This window comes from Neolamprologus multifasciatus, chromosome 23 (assembly GCF_963576455.1).
Source record: "Neolamprologus multifasciatus chromosome 23, fNeoMul1.2, whole genome shotgun sequence".
Lineage (NCBI taxonomy): Eukaryota > Metazoa > Chordata > Actinopteri > Cichliformes > Cichlidae > Neolamprologus > Neolamprologus multifasciatus.
In genome coordinates this window covers 16,550,035-16,567,720 of record NC_140460.1, presented here as the reverse complement: position 1 = coordinate 16,567,720, position 17,686 = coordinate 16,550,035, and the positions used below count along the sequence as shown (strand labels likewise).

Genomic DNA, 17,686 nt, shown 5'->3' with positions numbered 1-17,686 from the left:
TATGCATTTAGAAACAGAGACTGAGATATAAAATTATTGCAATTATTTTGCTTTTTTATGTAGTCCATATTCTTCCTTGCTTTGTGCTTATTTTCATGCAGATTAGAGTATTCTTATATATTAAAACCCTATAATCAGCCACAGCCACATTTTTACCTAATGTTGTAGAAGTGCCTCTCCTCTGAAAACAGCTCTGAACATCCGGACGGGGCTGAAAGTCTATTTGGGGTATTCTCTATGTTGTTCAGCACAAGGACATTGGCAGGGCATCATTTGGGACTCAGTCAAAGGATGCTCACATTTGAACTCTGTCAATCAAAGCCTTTGGGTCCGTGTGCTGTTCCTCGAGTCATTTCTTAGGCTGGAGGTCTGAAACGATTGTTGCAGCATGTTGTACAGTAACATTTGCATGGACACCAGGATGTAGAGTTTCCCTGGAGAACATTGTACCATAACTAGACAATCCACGTACTAAACTTTTCCCATCATTGCATTTAATTTTATATTAATTTTACATACACTGGGTCCACTCACACCTAAGATCCTAAAGTATAGGATTGTGAGAATGCTGGTTTTAGCAAAGACATAAATTAATTCCTGATTGAATGATAGTTAGGTAAATATTCACATTTATTTTCTTCTCATTTAAAAAAGAAATTTGCATGCATGACAAGCCTGCACTTAAAAATGCATACAGAACAGAATTAGGATAAGATACTGGATATATTTTGGTCAACCAAAACCTGGTTTGACTGACAGGCTAGGTTGAAAGGAAAGATGTTTAAAAATGAGGTTAAAAAATGATTACCTTAACAGGTGAAAGATGCTCACTGCTTCAGCCAGACAGAGGACACTTACATCGTTAATTTTATTACCTTGTCAAGATGAAATGAAATAATAAAGGTAGAGAGGAAAAGGAGATTGATCTAGTTTAAGCAGTGCCATCTCAATCCGTATAGAATTCTTCTGACACAATTTGCTGTGTCTTGTACTGTTCCATGGCTTTCGGTTTAAATGGAAGACTTTTATAATGCAAATTCAGGCAGGAGTGATAAATCTCTCGCGCTCTCATGTACTGGGGTCCCCTGATGCAAAAAGATGTGTTCTCTCTCACTTTCTCGCATTCACGCAGTCGGGCACTCTCTACCCCTCACTCACATTCACCCTGCTGCAGCATCGTGTTACACTCGCCCCCAGGCCACATGAAAAATGAATCAGGCCCAGGTGAGGAAGTAGTGATGGGTGGAGTAGGGTAAAAGAGAGAGAGACTAAGAGAGAGAGAGAGAGAGAGAGAGACCCCAAAAAAGTAATGCTTTGACTTTCCTCAAAAGCTTCTAGGTCACTTTAATTTGGGAGGTGATAACAGTTGCTCAGTTACCCAGACATGCATGGAGACAAAAGTACACATGCGCGCACACACACACACGCACGCACACACTCACATACAGATACAAAGACACTTCGTCAAAGTGATTTCGGGATGCTGCAAAGTCAACAGATTCTTTGGTAGTAATATTCTATATAGTAAATTCTGATGCACGTTGGTTATTAATTGACATCTATCTGGGTGTTTTTTTTTGTTTGTTTGTTTGTTTGTTTGGGTTTTTTTTGGGGGGGGGGGTCTTAACAAGCTTAAAACGTAAAGTCATTTAATATTGTCCTAATGAGCAGCCTGTAAATATAAAGATCTGATATCCAGAGTAAGCCCATGCAGGAATTATTAATTATTCAGTGAGCTTCCAGTTGACTTGGCATATAAATACTAGAGGTGCAACGATACTCGTATCGATATTGAACCGTTCGATACAGTGCTTTCGGTTCGGTACGCATATGTATCGAACAATACATTTTTTAAAATTTATTTTATCAACTTTTCTTCTGACGATGCTCTCTGTGTTGAGCGCTCAGTGGATCTGCGTTCGACTACTCCGCCTAGGCTGCACTGTCGAGTGCAGATCCACTGAGCGCAGCGCAAGACAGAAGCTAAGCTCGTGGCAACATGGCAACTGCCTCAACGCTACCCGAAATTGAGCCTCCTCCACCCTCATTCAGATCTGGTGTTTGGAACTATCATGGTTTTCATGTGAAACATGACCCTGATGGTAAGCGAGTCATGGACAAAAGTAAAACAGTATGTTGGATGTGCACGCAATGCTCAATTACCGGTACATTGGTGGGAACTAGTGCGTTAGCGCAGTTAGCTTGTTAACGTGTTGACGCCGTCCAGCCCCAAGCACGGGGCGGTCCGCGGTAACTTGTTAATGGAGATTTGCCTCGTTATGGCGTTAATGTCATTTTAACAAGATTAACGCTGACAGCACTAGTGGGAACACAACGAATATTACTGCACATTTACGCCGACATTATCCTAGTGCAAAGACAAGTGGAAGCAGACAAAAACAACAAGCACGCATGCTACAAACTTTACCCGAGTCATTTAGACAGCCGTTAGCACGTGACTCTCCTTATGGGGACCTGATATGTTTAATATGCTACTGAGAATATAGCCCAGAAGAAGCGTATAGTGTAGCTTTTATTTTGGAAAGAGCCATTTCTCTGTAATAAACTCTGTTTTCCAAAGATGAGTGATTTCTCGATTTATTTTTTTATTTTGTTGTTTCAGCAATATTACATTTAAAATCTGTACTTTTGGGTTAAAATATATATTTATCATTTTAATAAATGAGAAATTAAAAAGGCATGAACATTTTTTGTATCGAAAAAATATTGAACCGTGACACCAAAGTATCGAACCGAACCGAACCGTGAATTTTGTGTATCATTGCACCCCTAATAAATACATAAATGCCACGTAAAATCTGGGTGGTGTTACCCTCAAACACATTAATAAACAATCAGAGTTTTTAATAATAATTTAGTATCGTAGATCCCTGATGTCCTGCTTGTTTTTCCTCACCAGGGTGAGGTGATGGACATCCAGTATGGCAGTGTCGATGACCTAAAAAGAGCCAAAGAGACCCTGAACCTCACCAACCAGATTGCTGTGGTCAAACTTGGCAAAGTACCTTTACTATATAAGGTAAGATAGAAAGCTCCACAAAGTAATGCTCACTATACAGTGCCAATAAAGGTATCAAATGATATGGTCTGAAATGGTAATCCTGCAGCAGGAGAAATGAAATGTTTTGATCTTTAAAAAAGTCCAAGGTATAACTCAAAAATGATTTTCTTGTAATATCAGAGCTTCAAAACAGAGTGTCCTAAATGAAGTACCTTTAACTTGCATGGAAAAGTAGCACACTGCCTTCTGAATCTAAGTGCAGCTTGTTGTACAGGGATTTTATATTCAATAGCGCCTCGTCCACGTGGGTTGTCATACATGACTAATTCTTCTGTTTGCCATTACTATACCTAACTTTTTTATCTGCACCTCCTTAGCACAATGACATCTCAATCCATTTGCTTCATGAGCAGTGACATTAGCAATACATTGATTTATTAGGGTTGTTTCTCCTTGGATGTCTGCCACATTCTCCTCAAAGCAGTTTTCCCATCAATAAGAAGATGACAGGGAAATTATATGTTCCAATCCAGTTAATTAAAACATAAACACATACTAACATGTTAATTACCCTGCTCATTAATATTGTTTCACTTTTCATTAAATCAAAATGAATTCTGTTGAAAAAAATGAAGGCGGCCTCTACAAGGACATAATCAGCAATGAAATTTAAAGTTAATGTAAATGTATTGGATCCATGCATTGCATTGATTACGGCGATACATAAATGCCAACCTTGACACTACATTGTGTAATGATTAGAATAAATTAGGATCTGATAACATGAACTTGCAATACAGATCACTTAGTCACCTTATTCATTGTTTTGATTCAGCGGCCAGAAGTCAGTGTATAACAAAAGTCTTTGTGCATGCGTTGTTGTCACGATCCTGGGTCTTTTGACCCAGCGTTTTGAGTTTTAGTTTATGTTTAAGCCCTTCAGGTTTTCTAGTTCATTTTTTATCATGCCTAGGTTGTTATAGTTCTTTGTTATTAGATTCCCCTTGTGTCTTCCACCCATGTTAAGTCTCCCTTGCCCTTCATGTGTTTCATGTCTGTGTCTTAGGTTGTCTAGTTCAGGTTGTCATGTCTGCGTCTTATGTTTCCTGTTTTATTTTGAAGAGGTCTGGTGTTCCTGTGTTCATCGTGTTTAGTTTTACTCTTCCACTGTGGCGTCGTTATGTTCATGTGTGTCAGCTGTCCCCCATGTGTTCCCACTTCTCTCATTAGCCTCTTGTGTGTATTTAGTCTGTGCGTTCTCATTCAGTCTTTGTCGGATCGTCTGTGTTATTCCCATGCCAAGTCCTGCATTCAGGTTTTCATATATATGCTCATCATCGCCATGTTTAGAGTTTTGTTTGTTTTTCTGTTTGTCAGGGTTTTTCATAGTTCGTGCTTCCTTTCTCGTTTACCCAGTTTAGGTTATTGCATAGGTTGCATTGTTTTTGCCCTCTTATTTTGTACTGTTCTGTCTGCCTTAATAAATGGCTCATCATCAGTTAAGTTTGAGTTTTAGAATGTCTGCACCTGGGTCCACTCTTCAAACTCCGAGGCAAACTGCGACAGTTGTGCTCAGTTTGAGTTTCAAACTCAGTTTGGACAAAAATATATCTGTGCTTGTATTCAACATTTCCAGGAGTTAGATTTTTTTTAAGCATTGTACTTTTAACATTCTGGAAAGCCAATGTGGTAAGAAGGTTTTGTAAAGATAATCATTATGTATTTAGAGTCACTCACAGACTTGCATAACCTCAGGCAGAATATACTTTTTCTCATTGATATTCTGCTATAATTGAAGGAATACTTCTGTACTTAATTCCTGTGTTTCAGACATTACACAACTTTTGTATGTTAAGTTATTGATAAATGACAGCCTAATGAGGTATAACAGGAGTAAATGGAAGTTAGCAAGGGAAGGAGAGGAAATGTTTAAAGTCAGGTCACTGTACTTCATCTTGCATTGGCTTGGTTAGACTTCTAAAAATCCATTAACTGAAACAGCTGTCACATGGGACCCCTTCAAGCAACAGGCTGCTGACCCATTTTTTTCCTCTTCACCCATAGTTTGTGACAAATATGAGCATGTGTGTTTCATAATGTCTCTATGTACCAGTGGCTGAGAGAAATGATCACTCCTTACGTAGAAGTAGGGAAGGATGATTGATGAGAATTGTACTCTCACTAATGAGTGTGTGACGGTGACTGCAGGGCCCAATGCTACACATGCAGCTTCAGTCAAATTTGACACACACACACTGATGTGCTTATCAGTGTGTTTTAACTTATTTGGCTCCATTAATAGCAGCTAATTTTGGAAAGACATTACTAATTGCATTATGGTTTTATTTCAGTGTATTTTCCTACTGTTGCGTATTTATTCCTAAAATCTTTGATATCCAGTTATCATAAATTTGAGTTGAGTAAACATTTTTCAGCTTGTGTTCTTCTGATTTTGGTTTTCCACAAATTTTTCTGTTTTTATCATGGACTACAAACTGTGTGTATGTGTGTTGTACATGCGAGTGAATGGTCTTAGGAACAGTCACAGAACACATGCATAATTGAGAAAAGAAAAGAACCATTAATTTGCATGACTTTCGTGTGTATAAAAAATACGTGTATTAAGGGATTTTCATTGAAAGAGGCTGATTTTTGAGTTTGTGTGTGTCTGTGTGTCCCTGAGTCCATGCCTGTGTTGTGTCCCTGTTTTCCAGTGAAGGACAGAGTTGTGATGAGAGTAGAGTGACCGTGGTTGGTGTCACATATTCAATAAAATAGTCATCTACGCTCATAAAAAACAAGGACACTACATCTTCCATGGACAACGATAAAATACTGTGCTACACAGTGGCAGCTGCAGCACACTTCATCTCTCTCAGAAACACTTCTGCATTATTATCAGTGAGGGTGACTACATAAACACAAGCGTAACCTTTGATCAACGTGAAAATCAGAAACCCCCTCTCACTGTATTAATTTTGCTCATATAATAAGAAATAAACTTTTCTTTTCTTCTTAAAATGATTAAGAAATCATATCAAAAATCTTTTGATGTATTGTTTTATTAGATCTAAATTTTGAGTTGTGACTAAACATTAGTCTACACATTGATAAAGGAGGAGATGAAGTACACCAAAACTCATGTCAATGAGCATCTCAGGGTTTCTGCACAGCGTGCTTTACCGTGATTTCACCCACAGTAATGTTTAATTCTTAATCTTGCTGAATTAATGCTTAATGTTCTGACTTACCACCATCTACTGCATGATAGTGAAGTAAATATTTACTTGAGACAGTGTTTATGAATAAAATAACTATATGAAAAAGGAATCTGGGTTTGCACGTCTTGTCTTAATAGTGATGGTATACACAGATATTTGCTATTTCTGTTTTCATCATTGAATCTTTGTGTTTGTCTAGCTATCCCTACTGTCTGAGTTGGGTTTTGGAGGTGTTCTTCTTTACATTGACCCCTGTGATGGTCCCCCCAGTCGCCACACTTGGCGTCAAGCCTTTAGAGTCACTTTAAACCCTGGAGGAAGTCCTGCAGTTGGTAAGTGAGCAATTTGTGTTTTTAAAGTATATTTTTTTTCCAAAAGTTAATTCAGTTTGAGCTTATTTTTATAGAACTACTTCACAACAAATGTAAAGGCATTTTATTTTCTAAGGTAAACAATGAACACCATTGGAGAGAGAATTCCTATTATTACACAATCTATGAGTAAGTACAGTGGAAAGGAAGTAATCAGCCTCAAGGGTGGGCAGTCATTTGCCACTGTTGGTAGGTTGGTACCAAGGGCTAGAAGAAGACAGAAAAGGCATACATCAAAAGGCTACAACAAATGCTTCTTTTAAGGCTGAAAAAGTTCATATTTGGCTGAACTTGCTAAATAAGCAGAGTTTACTTTTTACAGTGTCAAAAGTAATAAGTCAGTTAAAAGTACAAGTACAAGTTACATTATAGGCAATAGGCACCCTTTAAGTGGTGGTTTATTTTATATGGGCTCTCATTATCCTAGTTGTTCCTTTCCGAATCCTTATAATTGTGTTAAAGTGGAGTTACTGTAGGCGTGTGATAGCAAAAGTGGTAAAAACAAACTTCCATGTCAATCCATAGGGTTCTCATGTAACAACAAAAAACAGGTTTAATTTTCTGTCAAAGATATTTCAAAATACAAACTAACAACTTTTACAGTATAACGTATCCAACTTGCAAAAAAAAGTAATGCATTTCTCCAAATTAATCAAATGTAATTTGCTGAACAGTCTGACAATAACTGTCAGCTGTCAATTTGTTATGAAAGGGAGCTTTTTACCACTTAAAACACATATTCCTGCTATTCTTATCTAGCTAGATACTGATGATAAGTACACAAACTGCAAGCTTACGACATCTGCCTGCATGACCCCTCTGATGGGAAAGCATAAGAATATCAAAGAGAGTGAGGGCATATCGTGGGGTGACATTATGTTCTGATTTACTGAGTATTTCAAAGTCATAGTCTGTGAGCAAAGCCAAGCTGCAGCATGGAACAAATAAACCTGCTTAGCATTATTGTGTTAAAACCTACAAATTATATTTATTTTAAAAAAACAAAACAACAATGACAACACATGGTTCAGTTAAACCCCTGCCTTTAAGTAAAGCTCAGTTCAATAACACTTCTCTCTGAATACTGGTCAGTGCTTGAAAATTACCTTGATCTCTGGCAGAGGATTTAATATCTTTTTGACTCTATTCTACTGTATTTAAATCACTCTCCCCAGATGAATGACCTCTCTGACACTGTCTTGTCCCTACTTCCTGTTTTTCTGCCCGGTCTGGGCAATAGGGATATGTCATTACTGCTGAAGTATCTTTAGTCCTTGTACGAGTCCCAGCACCACAGTGGCAAGACCCACTAGAGCCCCACCAGATGTCTGGGCTGCTGTGTGAGCATGTGTAAGAGTGTATATGTGAAAGGGTGTGTTGAGCTGTATATAAGTGGAAGAGAGAGAGACAGATGCTGGCTGTCTGATCTCTCACCAATCGCAATGCTCTCAGGTCCCTTGTGCTAATGCAGCTCAGAAGAACAGAGGATGTGAAAGGACACCTCATTACTCATATAAACCATACTTTATTCAACTGCAAGAGTCTGCCAAGATTAATATCTGTGTTTTGTTACTCAAAAACATACATTCAGTGAAATTAATAATAATAAGAAGTGTCATGTGAACATGTTACAACCACGATTTAAATATGAATTAAAGTACATTAATATGCTGATGTCTTCTTAATGTGTGATACTTTTTATATTGTCACCCATTCTCAGCAGTGGTCATTTGTTTCATCCCCTAATTCTGTTGTTGACTCCAGGTAACTAATAGGAGGCATTCCCAAGATAGCTAACAAGTTGTCAAAATTTCTTCTAGTGTGTTTAATACATGTAAGGAAAACTTACATTTGCCAGTCTTTCCAGCAGTAGACTTTCACCCCAAGGTCAGACAGTGCAGTCAGAGAAATTGCATAAATGGCCAAGAGCTACAGCTCAGACTTTACATGCCGCAGAATGCATTTTAATGTTACCATTATGGGATTTGAAAGTTCATGATAGTACAATTTGAAAAAAACTGAACAAGAGTGGCTTGTTTGGGTGGGTTCACAGGGGGAAAAGCCCTTTATGTCTAAAAAGAATAGTGCAGATGGCTCCGCTTTATCTAGGTGTGTCTGAACAAACCACAAGACTTCTGAAGCAAAGTCCTTTGGGAAAATAAGACCAAAGTAGAGATGCCTGACCATAATAGTGCCTTGTTTGGAAAAAAGAATCAAGGTCTCAACCCGATTTAAATTATGTGTCAGGACATAATGAAAGTGCCCTCCAAAATGAGAGAGACGATAACTTCAAGTTATTTCAACTAAAAGTGGTTCTATAACCTGCTGAATAAGTGGGTCTGCTTAGTCTTGGAAACTTCAAATTGCTGCATAATGACAAAATTGGCACTGATACTCAAATAAGCTGCACTTTTACTTTCACTATTTGTTTTTGTTTGCTACCATCTGTCAGTGCCTTTGTTTTCCTCTGTAGAATGGAGGCTAGCGGAACAACTGGAGTACATGTGGCACTTTTATTTGGAAAGCGTCTAATTGTTGGAGATCATTAAAAAATGGTCAAGATAATTTTTTTTTGCCATTTTAACTACATGCAAACCATTTATTACATTTTTTTGCATATGAAATGGTGTTCTACATAATGAAAAATATCATTATGGATGTGATTTTGCCATACAAGCAGAATGAGAGGATATTATGCCCTCAATTTTATAATTGTAGTTGGTCTAAAATCTGCATAAAACCTTCCGTGCTTGCCGCTCACAATGAGCTGCCTTTCTTTAGTTTTAAATGAATCTTCATGAGGTCAAGATGAAAATTGGATCCATTTGTGCAATAAAGTAACCTGCACCATTATTCCATAAAAAACATCCAATTCTGAAAGACGTCTGTGTTAAATTGCTCCACCTTTATTACAATATATTACATTTGTTTTTCAATGTCACAAAACTGTAGGGTTGTCTAAAAACATGTCTAACAAGCTTTGAATTTACTGTATCCTAAAGCAAGCATCACTGCTTCTCCTGGTGGTAAGGTGGAGAATAAGATGTAGAATACAACATAATGATAATAATAATACCCTGTATAATATCCTGAGGTTTCTAGTCATTTCAGGGTGGATCTATCTTTGTCACATGCCCTTGTGCTAAGCACTTACACTTTACTGAAATGTAGGCCAGTTTCTTCCCCAAACAGAGGCATATTGTGCCATTTTGTGAGACTTTTAAAAAGCTGTTGTGGTGCACCTGCTTAAGTTGAAACGCTTTTTTCTTTCCGGGCCCTTGGTGTTTTAAGAGCTTTAAAACACACTTGGTTCTCAGTGGTGTCAAAAGTAGCTCCCTTTTCAAATGGAAAAATAAGACACAAGAAGCTGTCAGTGGTGCTTCCCAGTGGAAATGCTGCCAGTGGAAGTGCCTTTTAGAGTAAATGTAATTCCACTGTTTGGAGGGCTCTGTATAATGTTACCCTAGACTTTCCCCCGCCTCTCAGTGTATTGTTTGGACTTTTTGTCTTCCTCACTCTCTACTCTCTCCTCCTCCTTTCTGAGCTTGTTAATTTGACTCTTCCTAGCAGCTTTGTATCACTGCTATATTGTCTGCTGAGACAGCTGCAGCAAATCAAGCTGTATGTACTCTAACACCAGCAGTCGTTCATTCACAGTTGTGGATATTTGTATGCATGCACTGTGTACGTGTGGGTTGTTGAGTGTTGTGACCTTTGAGAAGAACTAATCATTTTATATGCATTAATTTAAAAAAATAGTAAGATGGTTTTAAAATGCTCACCCCTGCTAAGTTTCTTGTTTCGTATTTATTTATTTTCCTTCCATACATGTCTGTTAATGTCACATACCGTAGTACATGAGTGAAAAGAGAAAAAAAATCTAGTTGTATGCAGATTCGTGCAGAGCCCACAGTGTTTGCTTAGATATCATCAGCAGGTGTTCGCTGTCAGCTTTACTCCACATTGCTCCAGCATTCATCTAGTTTGATGTGCACCATGCTGCTGTAGCATTCATTTATTCTCTGAAGAGATGCCACAGCTTGGATTTTCTGGCTTGCCATATAACTGTCTTGACACTTGGTGTAAAGTTGAACCAGTGCCAACACAAAAATCTGTTCTTATAGAGACACACTCAAATGACTGACTCTGAAAACATTGGCTGCAATGTTGTTTGTGTGGTGTATCAAAGCTTGATTACCTTGACTTTAATTTGCAAACCATAGTTGTAGAGTTTCACTTAGGCAGTTAATAAACAATATCGTTCGTGGAGCATCTTCTTACTATAATCATTGTAATGTATGCATGTATGTATGCATCTCATCTTCAACAAGTCAGCCAATCTCAATGAAACTTTGCATGAGCGTCGTAGACATTAGGCAATTATAAACATCTGCATGCTTTTGAAATCAGGAAACAAAGAACTATGAATTACCATTTATGGCTACATTCCAACCAGGAACAGATAAAGGTTAATTTAAAGTATATTTAATGTGATCTATTCGGTAAAATGTAAGCATGTAAAAGGCTAAAATTTCATTTAAAGGAAAACATGAGCAGTACCTAACTCTTCCTGACATTACAACAGCATTTTAATACGCTTGGGTGAGCTACTGGAACAGGAAGTGGACAAGGAAAAATAATAGGGAAATGTTGGAAGGCTACTACAGATGTAATCCCAGTGGAAGAAGGTACATGAAGACGATTTGGGAGGTATGAAATTTCAGACATCCAGCATCTAGACTAACAGGAATATAACTAGTAGCCCAGAGTTCCAACATCCAGAAGAAGCAACTGCTATCATAACTAGAAATTGACAAGGTACAACGCAAACATTACGGCAAGGGGGAGACTACTTTATACTTTTACTTCCTACATTTTTAAACAAATATCTGTACTTTCTGCTCCTTACATTTTCAAAACAGGCTTTTTTGGGGGGAGTTTTTCTAAACACTAAGACATGAAATAAAATCCTGTTCTTGTATTAATCACAAGGAGATGTTGCATAAAGAGACATGCGTGTGTTAAAAGTAGGACAGTGGTTTGTTTTGTTTTTTGGCACAATACCGGAACGACTGCAGGTGTCTGTAAGTTGCGGTTAGGGTACTCCGGCATCTAGCTAGCCCTACAGAAGAGGAGCGAACATAAGGGGAGTGACTTTTTTTAAGTGGATGGTAATTTCAAATGCAATGTTTCTTTTAGCTCAACAAACATCAGCAAACACACAAAAATCATAATCATCATAATTTATCATCATTATGACCAAAAATATTCACAAACATAAAAAACTCAATAACTCCAAAGATAACTTGGTGTAAATAAACATAACTGAACTTGACTGGCAAGCTTTCTTCAACTATCCAAACACACTGTTCTCCTAAGGAATACTCCATTCAATGGGTAAGACTAGACATTACAATCATAATGATACACTTATGCTACTCTTTGCCAGCTCTTTACCTCCCCTTTCACCCCCCCCCCCCCTTCACCTGCCCCTTCCTGTGACATCAGCAGTAAACAGGAAGCTATAAATACAAAAAAGTGAGGGCACACTTCCTCCTTTTGTTCCTGAAACACAGGTAAGTAAGGTGAGTTCAAACAAAGTAAAGTGGACAAACTAATAGTTGAAATAAATAAAATGTTAACTTAATAAACTTGTCAAAGATGATTTAAACAAAGATGTTATACTAAGTAATCTTTAAAAGTGCAAAGCATAAACAAATCGGGGATAGTAAACGTTTGCAAACTACAGAATATGTTTAAATAAAGTAATCAAAACAAGAATGTTAACTAAGAATAACACGCCTAAAATCTGGGCAAATGGTGTTCTCACCCACTCTGTCACAAGAAGAGAGGTTAGATTTAGGACTGCTCAGTGGGATGTGATAAACTGGAAGGCTGCATGAAAATCCTCTGCGGTTTAGTGCAGGATAAACAGGTTAGTTCACTGCACTGTGATGGATTTAAAGTAACAAACAGTGTGTGACTGGTGCACAGTGGCTGTGGCTTCATGGTCAGAGTTGGGTTGGGTTACCTCAATTGTAGCAGAGATTCATGATTTTTCAGCTGATGATGCTTCGATTTATTCACTGAATTCCACCTTCATACCAACTCTATACCATCTAGAACAGGAGTGGCCGAGCCGCATGCGGCTCTTTGCCTGGTTTCATGCGGCTCTTACGTTCATATCAAAGTTTGTGTTTTGTGTTTTTTTGTGTTGTTGTTGTTGTTTTAAAATGTGCGCGTTTGCTTTGCTTGAGTTCAATACGGTATTTTCATCAAATGTGCATGTGTGTGAGATGAAAATACCACAAAGTTTCCCAGTAGCGGCAAGTTCGCCCTCAAAATTGCAGGGAAAAAATGCACAGCAAAACGAAAATATGAAGATGAACACAGGACATTTTTAACAGAGTGGGAGAGTTTATATTTTTTTTGTTGAACTCAATGGCAAGCCATTCTGTCTTATATGTCAGACATCATTTCAGCGCATTTCAAAGCTTCAAATCTTCAGCGCCACTTCAGCTCACTCCATGCTAACATTGACGGGGAATTTCCAAAAGGGACTGAACTCCGCAAGCACGAGTTGGCCACTTTTAAAAGTCAGGTAGAAAAGCAGATACAGTTTTTCCGAAAGTTTACGAAGCGGTCAGAGACCATAGCACTCGCATCCTATCAGCTGGCTTGGAACATTGCACGGGCTAAAAAGCCATACAATGAAGGGAAGTTCATTAAAAAATGCCTCAGTGACGTTGTTGAAATCTTGTCTCCTGAAAACAACAAACTAAAAAGCATGGTATCAGACGTCCAACTGTCCCGCCACACTGTTGAACACAGAATATCGGACATTAACACGGCTATTGAATCACAGTTGCACTCTGACCTTCAAGCATGTGAGTATTTTAGTGTCGCATTAGATGAGAGTTGTGATATACAAGACAAGCCTCAGTTGGCAATATTTGCACGGTCTGTGTCAAACGATTGTGTGATCAAAGAAGAACTCCTGGATATTGTGGCATTAAAAGACAGAACCAGTGGCATAGATGTGAAAGAAACCATGATGGCTGCATTTGAAAAAGCAAATCTGCCTATAACGAAATTAACTGCAATAGCCACTGATGGAGCACCAGTCATGATGGGATCTGTGAACGGGCTTGTGGGGCTGTGCAAAGCTGACCAAACTTTTCCTGAGTTTTGGAATTTCCACTGCATCATCCACATGGAGCAACTCGTGTAAGCGCCTTGAGGCGACATTTGTTGTGATTTGGCGCTATATAAATAAAATTGAATTGAATTGAATTGAATCGTGTCTAAATCATTTAATTTAGATAACATCATGAAGCCTGTGATTGAAATCGTCAACTACATCCGCACTCATGCGCTTAACCACAGGCAATTCAAGAATCTCATCACTGACCTGGACCGAGGGCTTCCAGGTGACCTGCCGCTACACTGCACTCTGAGGTGGCTGTCAAAAGGCCAGGTACTCTCTTGCTTCTTTGAGCTTTTGGATGCCGTGAAACTGTTTATGGAAGAGAAGGACAAGGACTATCCCAAGCTCTCGGACCTCAAGTGGATTATGGATCTGGCCTTTTTGGTCGACATGCTGTGTCACTTGGACAGACTGAACCTGACCCTGCAGGGTAAGTTAAAAATGCTGCATGACCTGGTGCAAAGTGTGTTTGCACCAAACTGAAGCTGTTCAAGACACATATTCAAAAGGGAGATTTAACGCATTTTCCCACTCTGCTAAAAGCCAGCAGGTGAGTCGCCAGCGCTGCCCCGAGTAAGCAAAGAGCCAGATATGCAACGCTGGTTGAAAACTTGCACGAAAGCTTCGTGACCTGGTTCCATGATCTATAATTGAAAAGGCCACAGATTACGTTTCTCGTCGATGCATTTAATGCAAAAACGGGCTGTTTGAAAGTCCCGCTAGTCACAGATGAAGCTGCAGCTAAGTTGGAGTTGATCGATCTTTGTGAGGAGGACCAATTGAAACCTGCTTTAAGGGAAGGGACCATTGAGTTCTGGAAAAGTGTGCCAATGGAAAAATATCCCAATGTCAAATGGGCTGCGCTTAAGATACTGTCAATGTTTGGGTCAACATACGTCTGCGAGTCTATTTTCTCTACCCTAAAACATGTGAAATCCAAGCATCGATCTGTTCGGACTGACACTCGTGTGAAAGAATTGCTTCGAGTGGCAACAACGGAATACAAGCCAGATCCGAAGAGGACTGTTCAAGGCAAGGAATGCCAGATGTCCCACTAAACATCATGCATTGTAAAAGAAAAATGCTATTGTAGATTATTATATTTTTGTTTGTGGACTTGGTTGAACTGAGAGTTTGTGTGTGTGAGACAGTGCACACAATGTTCATTGTTGAAAGTGACTGGCGTGTGGTTTTAGTACTGTAGGAGTCCATTTCTGTCATCATGTTGGTGTGTGACATTTAGAATAAATCTGGTTGAGCAGAGATGTGTGTATTCTTTGTGTGTGTGTGTGTGTGAGAGAGAGGGAGGAAAGGATGGGTGATGTCCATGTGTGCCCATGTGTATGATGTGGCTCTTTGTGGTAACACAGTAAAAAAAGTGGCTCTTGGTCTCTGACTGGTTGGCCACCCCTGATCTAGAAAAACACAGCATAAAGTCAGTGTAGAGCAGCGGTCCCCAACCCCCGGGCCTCGGACCGGTACCGGTCCATGAGTCGTTTGGTACCGGGCCGCGAGAGTTGAGGCTCAGGTGTGAAATGTATGTTTTTCAGGGTTTTTATCGGTTTTCAGCGTTATTTTGTTATCGTTTTTATCGTTAACTCGGTTTTCCTGGGTCTTTTCACGTGTGTTATGAATAAATCTTCTTTTTTTCGGTACCGGTACTAGTTTTATTTTGTTGTATTAATCCACGACACCTTAAAGGCCTGTCTGTGAAAATAATGTCGAGCATGAACCGGTCCGTGGCGTAAAAAAGGTTGGGGACTGCTGGTGTAGAGGATGGAAATCAGCCAGAACAACTCATGACATTTTGCCAATCTACAAAGAGCAACAGGTCAGCTGATCACAGCCTATACACAAAGAAAATCTACTGGAGCTCACAATATAAATTATTTAGAGTTATGATTCTTTTCCTCATACTGAGCCACTACAACTAATTTAAGGGTTCCTCCACTTGCTGAATCCCACTTTAACCCCTAATTATGTATATTTTCCTGTTTAGAAGCAACGTCACCCTCTACGATGTAGGCAAGGGTTAGGGTTAGATAATTTTATTTTCATTCTTCAGATTCAAGCAGAGTATAAGTAGAATAAAAAAGGTTAGCCTAAAGTTTGTATTTCCATCTACTGATATTATTTTATCATTACATTAACATAGTACAAGGTCCAGTTAGCTCTGTACAAAAATAGGGACATCCTCCAAAGGGCTACTTTTTACTTTCTTGTTTTGAGGACATTTCCGAGCCTATACTTTCTTATTTGTACTTGCATAAATAACATGAATCAGTACCTGAACTTTTACTGGTGTATTTTTTAACAGTCTTTGTACTTCTACAGTACAGAAAGTCTGTACTTTTGCCAACTCTGGTTATCTGTGATCTTAACTAGGTTATTATTTGTTATTAAATCAGAATTAGAGCCATTCTATACCCCAACAAGACACTGACCAATATGTTTTATTTCTACGAGGGTTGATTTTGTGGAACTAAAAAAGATAACCAGCGGCTAACTTTCTGAATAAATGATAAACAGCAGTATGCAAATTTTAAGTTTACTATTATTAGTGCAATGATGTTGAATAATATTGCTGAAACCCATTTTCAACATGTCTTGCTGAATTGAAACTAAATGCTATATCAGTCTGAGTGCATTCTTCGTCAGAGCTGGCCTTGAAAACAACCTTGTTTGAAGTGATAATGATAGCATTGATTTCTCGATAGTGAAATCATAATGTTTTACTTACTGAACAGGTTCTGTCTGGATATATAGTCCGGGTTTTGGCACCAGTGGTGGTACGAATAAGTATTTTTGACATTGTCCTCTTAATTTCAACAATGAGGCAATCTGCATGAAAGGCATGCCATGCCCAAGACTCATATGAGAGCAGACCACAGGAGGGAAACAGACACTGTGTTCTTCTTTTGTGAGGAAAAGAGAAAAATAATTGTTTCTGGCACCTTTTTCTGCCAGACGAGTCATGTCTTTTGCCAAGCTGTTGCCTCTGGTAGTGAGGCAATTTCCTCTGTCTTTTTAATGTAGCTGCCATGCGTGCAGTTTTTCTTTCACAGATTTATTTCTGGATCCCCTTGCTGTGATAAACAAATGAGCGCTGCTGGTCATCGGCTTATGATTGTTCTCCATTATGAGTTCACTTTGATCTTTCAGTATACACTACTGGTTGTGCATATGGCTACGATTTCATAATTGTGGTAAACTTTAATATGTAGCAATTCTTACTCTGCAGTCCTCTTATGTTGCCAAATATAGTATATTCAAACCACTGCACTGTGTTAATTTTTGAACTGTTTGACACATGGCTCATTTTTACAGCATCCCTTGGGTTATTTAGACACCTGCTGGATTCAAATGAACCCAAGGAATGGAAATGTAGTCATTAACATACTGATTCAGATACAAGGTGGTGGTAAGACATCAACTCCCCTTCTTTCACTGACCAAATATAGCAACGTTAATTTAAAAACTAAAACGGAAAGACACAATGGCTGTCATCTACATCAAGATTTTCACACTTAACTGTAACTAAAAAACAAACAAACAAAAAACTACACTAAAATTAGGGTGTACCTTACAATATAGCGCCTTGAGGCAACTATTGTTGGGATTTGGCACTATATAAATAAAATGTAACTGAATTGAACTACCGTATTTTCCGGACTACAAAGCGCACCTGAATATTAGCTGCACAAGCTAAAATCAGGGGAAAATCCTGTTTTGTACAAACATTAGCCGCACCTGACTTAAAGCCGCAGGCGTTTCAATGTTGACTTATCATATGTAAGAGAATATGCACAAAGGGAATTGTCAGGAAAGAGATGGCTGTTTGGAGACACACCCCTTTTATTAATAT

At 38.6% G+C, this 17,686-nt stretch overlaps 1 protein-coding gene across 9 annotated transcripts in view; it reads left to right on the top strand.

The window, feature by feature from the left end:
• The window catches only part of naaladl2 (N-acetylated alpha-linked acidic dipeptidase like 2), a 490,790-nt gene that overhangs the window by 256,708 nt on the left and 216,396 nt on the right, over window positions 1-17,686 (top strand). For all 9 annotated transcript variants that reach the window (XM_085150614.1, XM_085150615.1, XM_085150607.1 and 6 more), the window contains 2 exons: window positions 2,921-3,040; window positions 6,443-6,575. In XM_085150614.1, coding sequence (XP_085006740.1) covers window positions 2,921-3,040; window positions 6,443-6,575 — 253 coding nt within the window. The remainder of the gene's footprint in view (window positions 1-2,920; window positions 3,041-6,442; window positions 6,576-17,686) is intronic.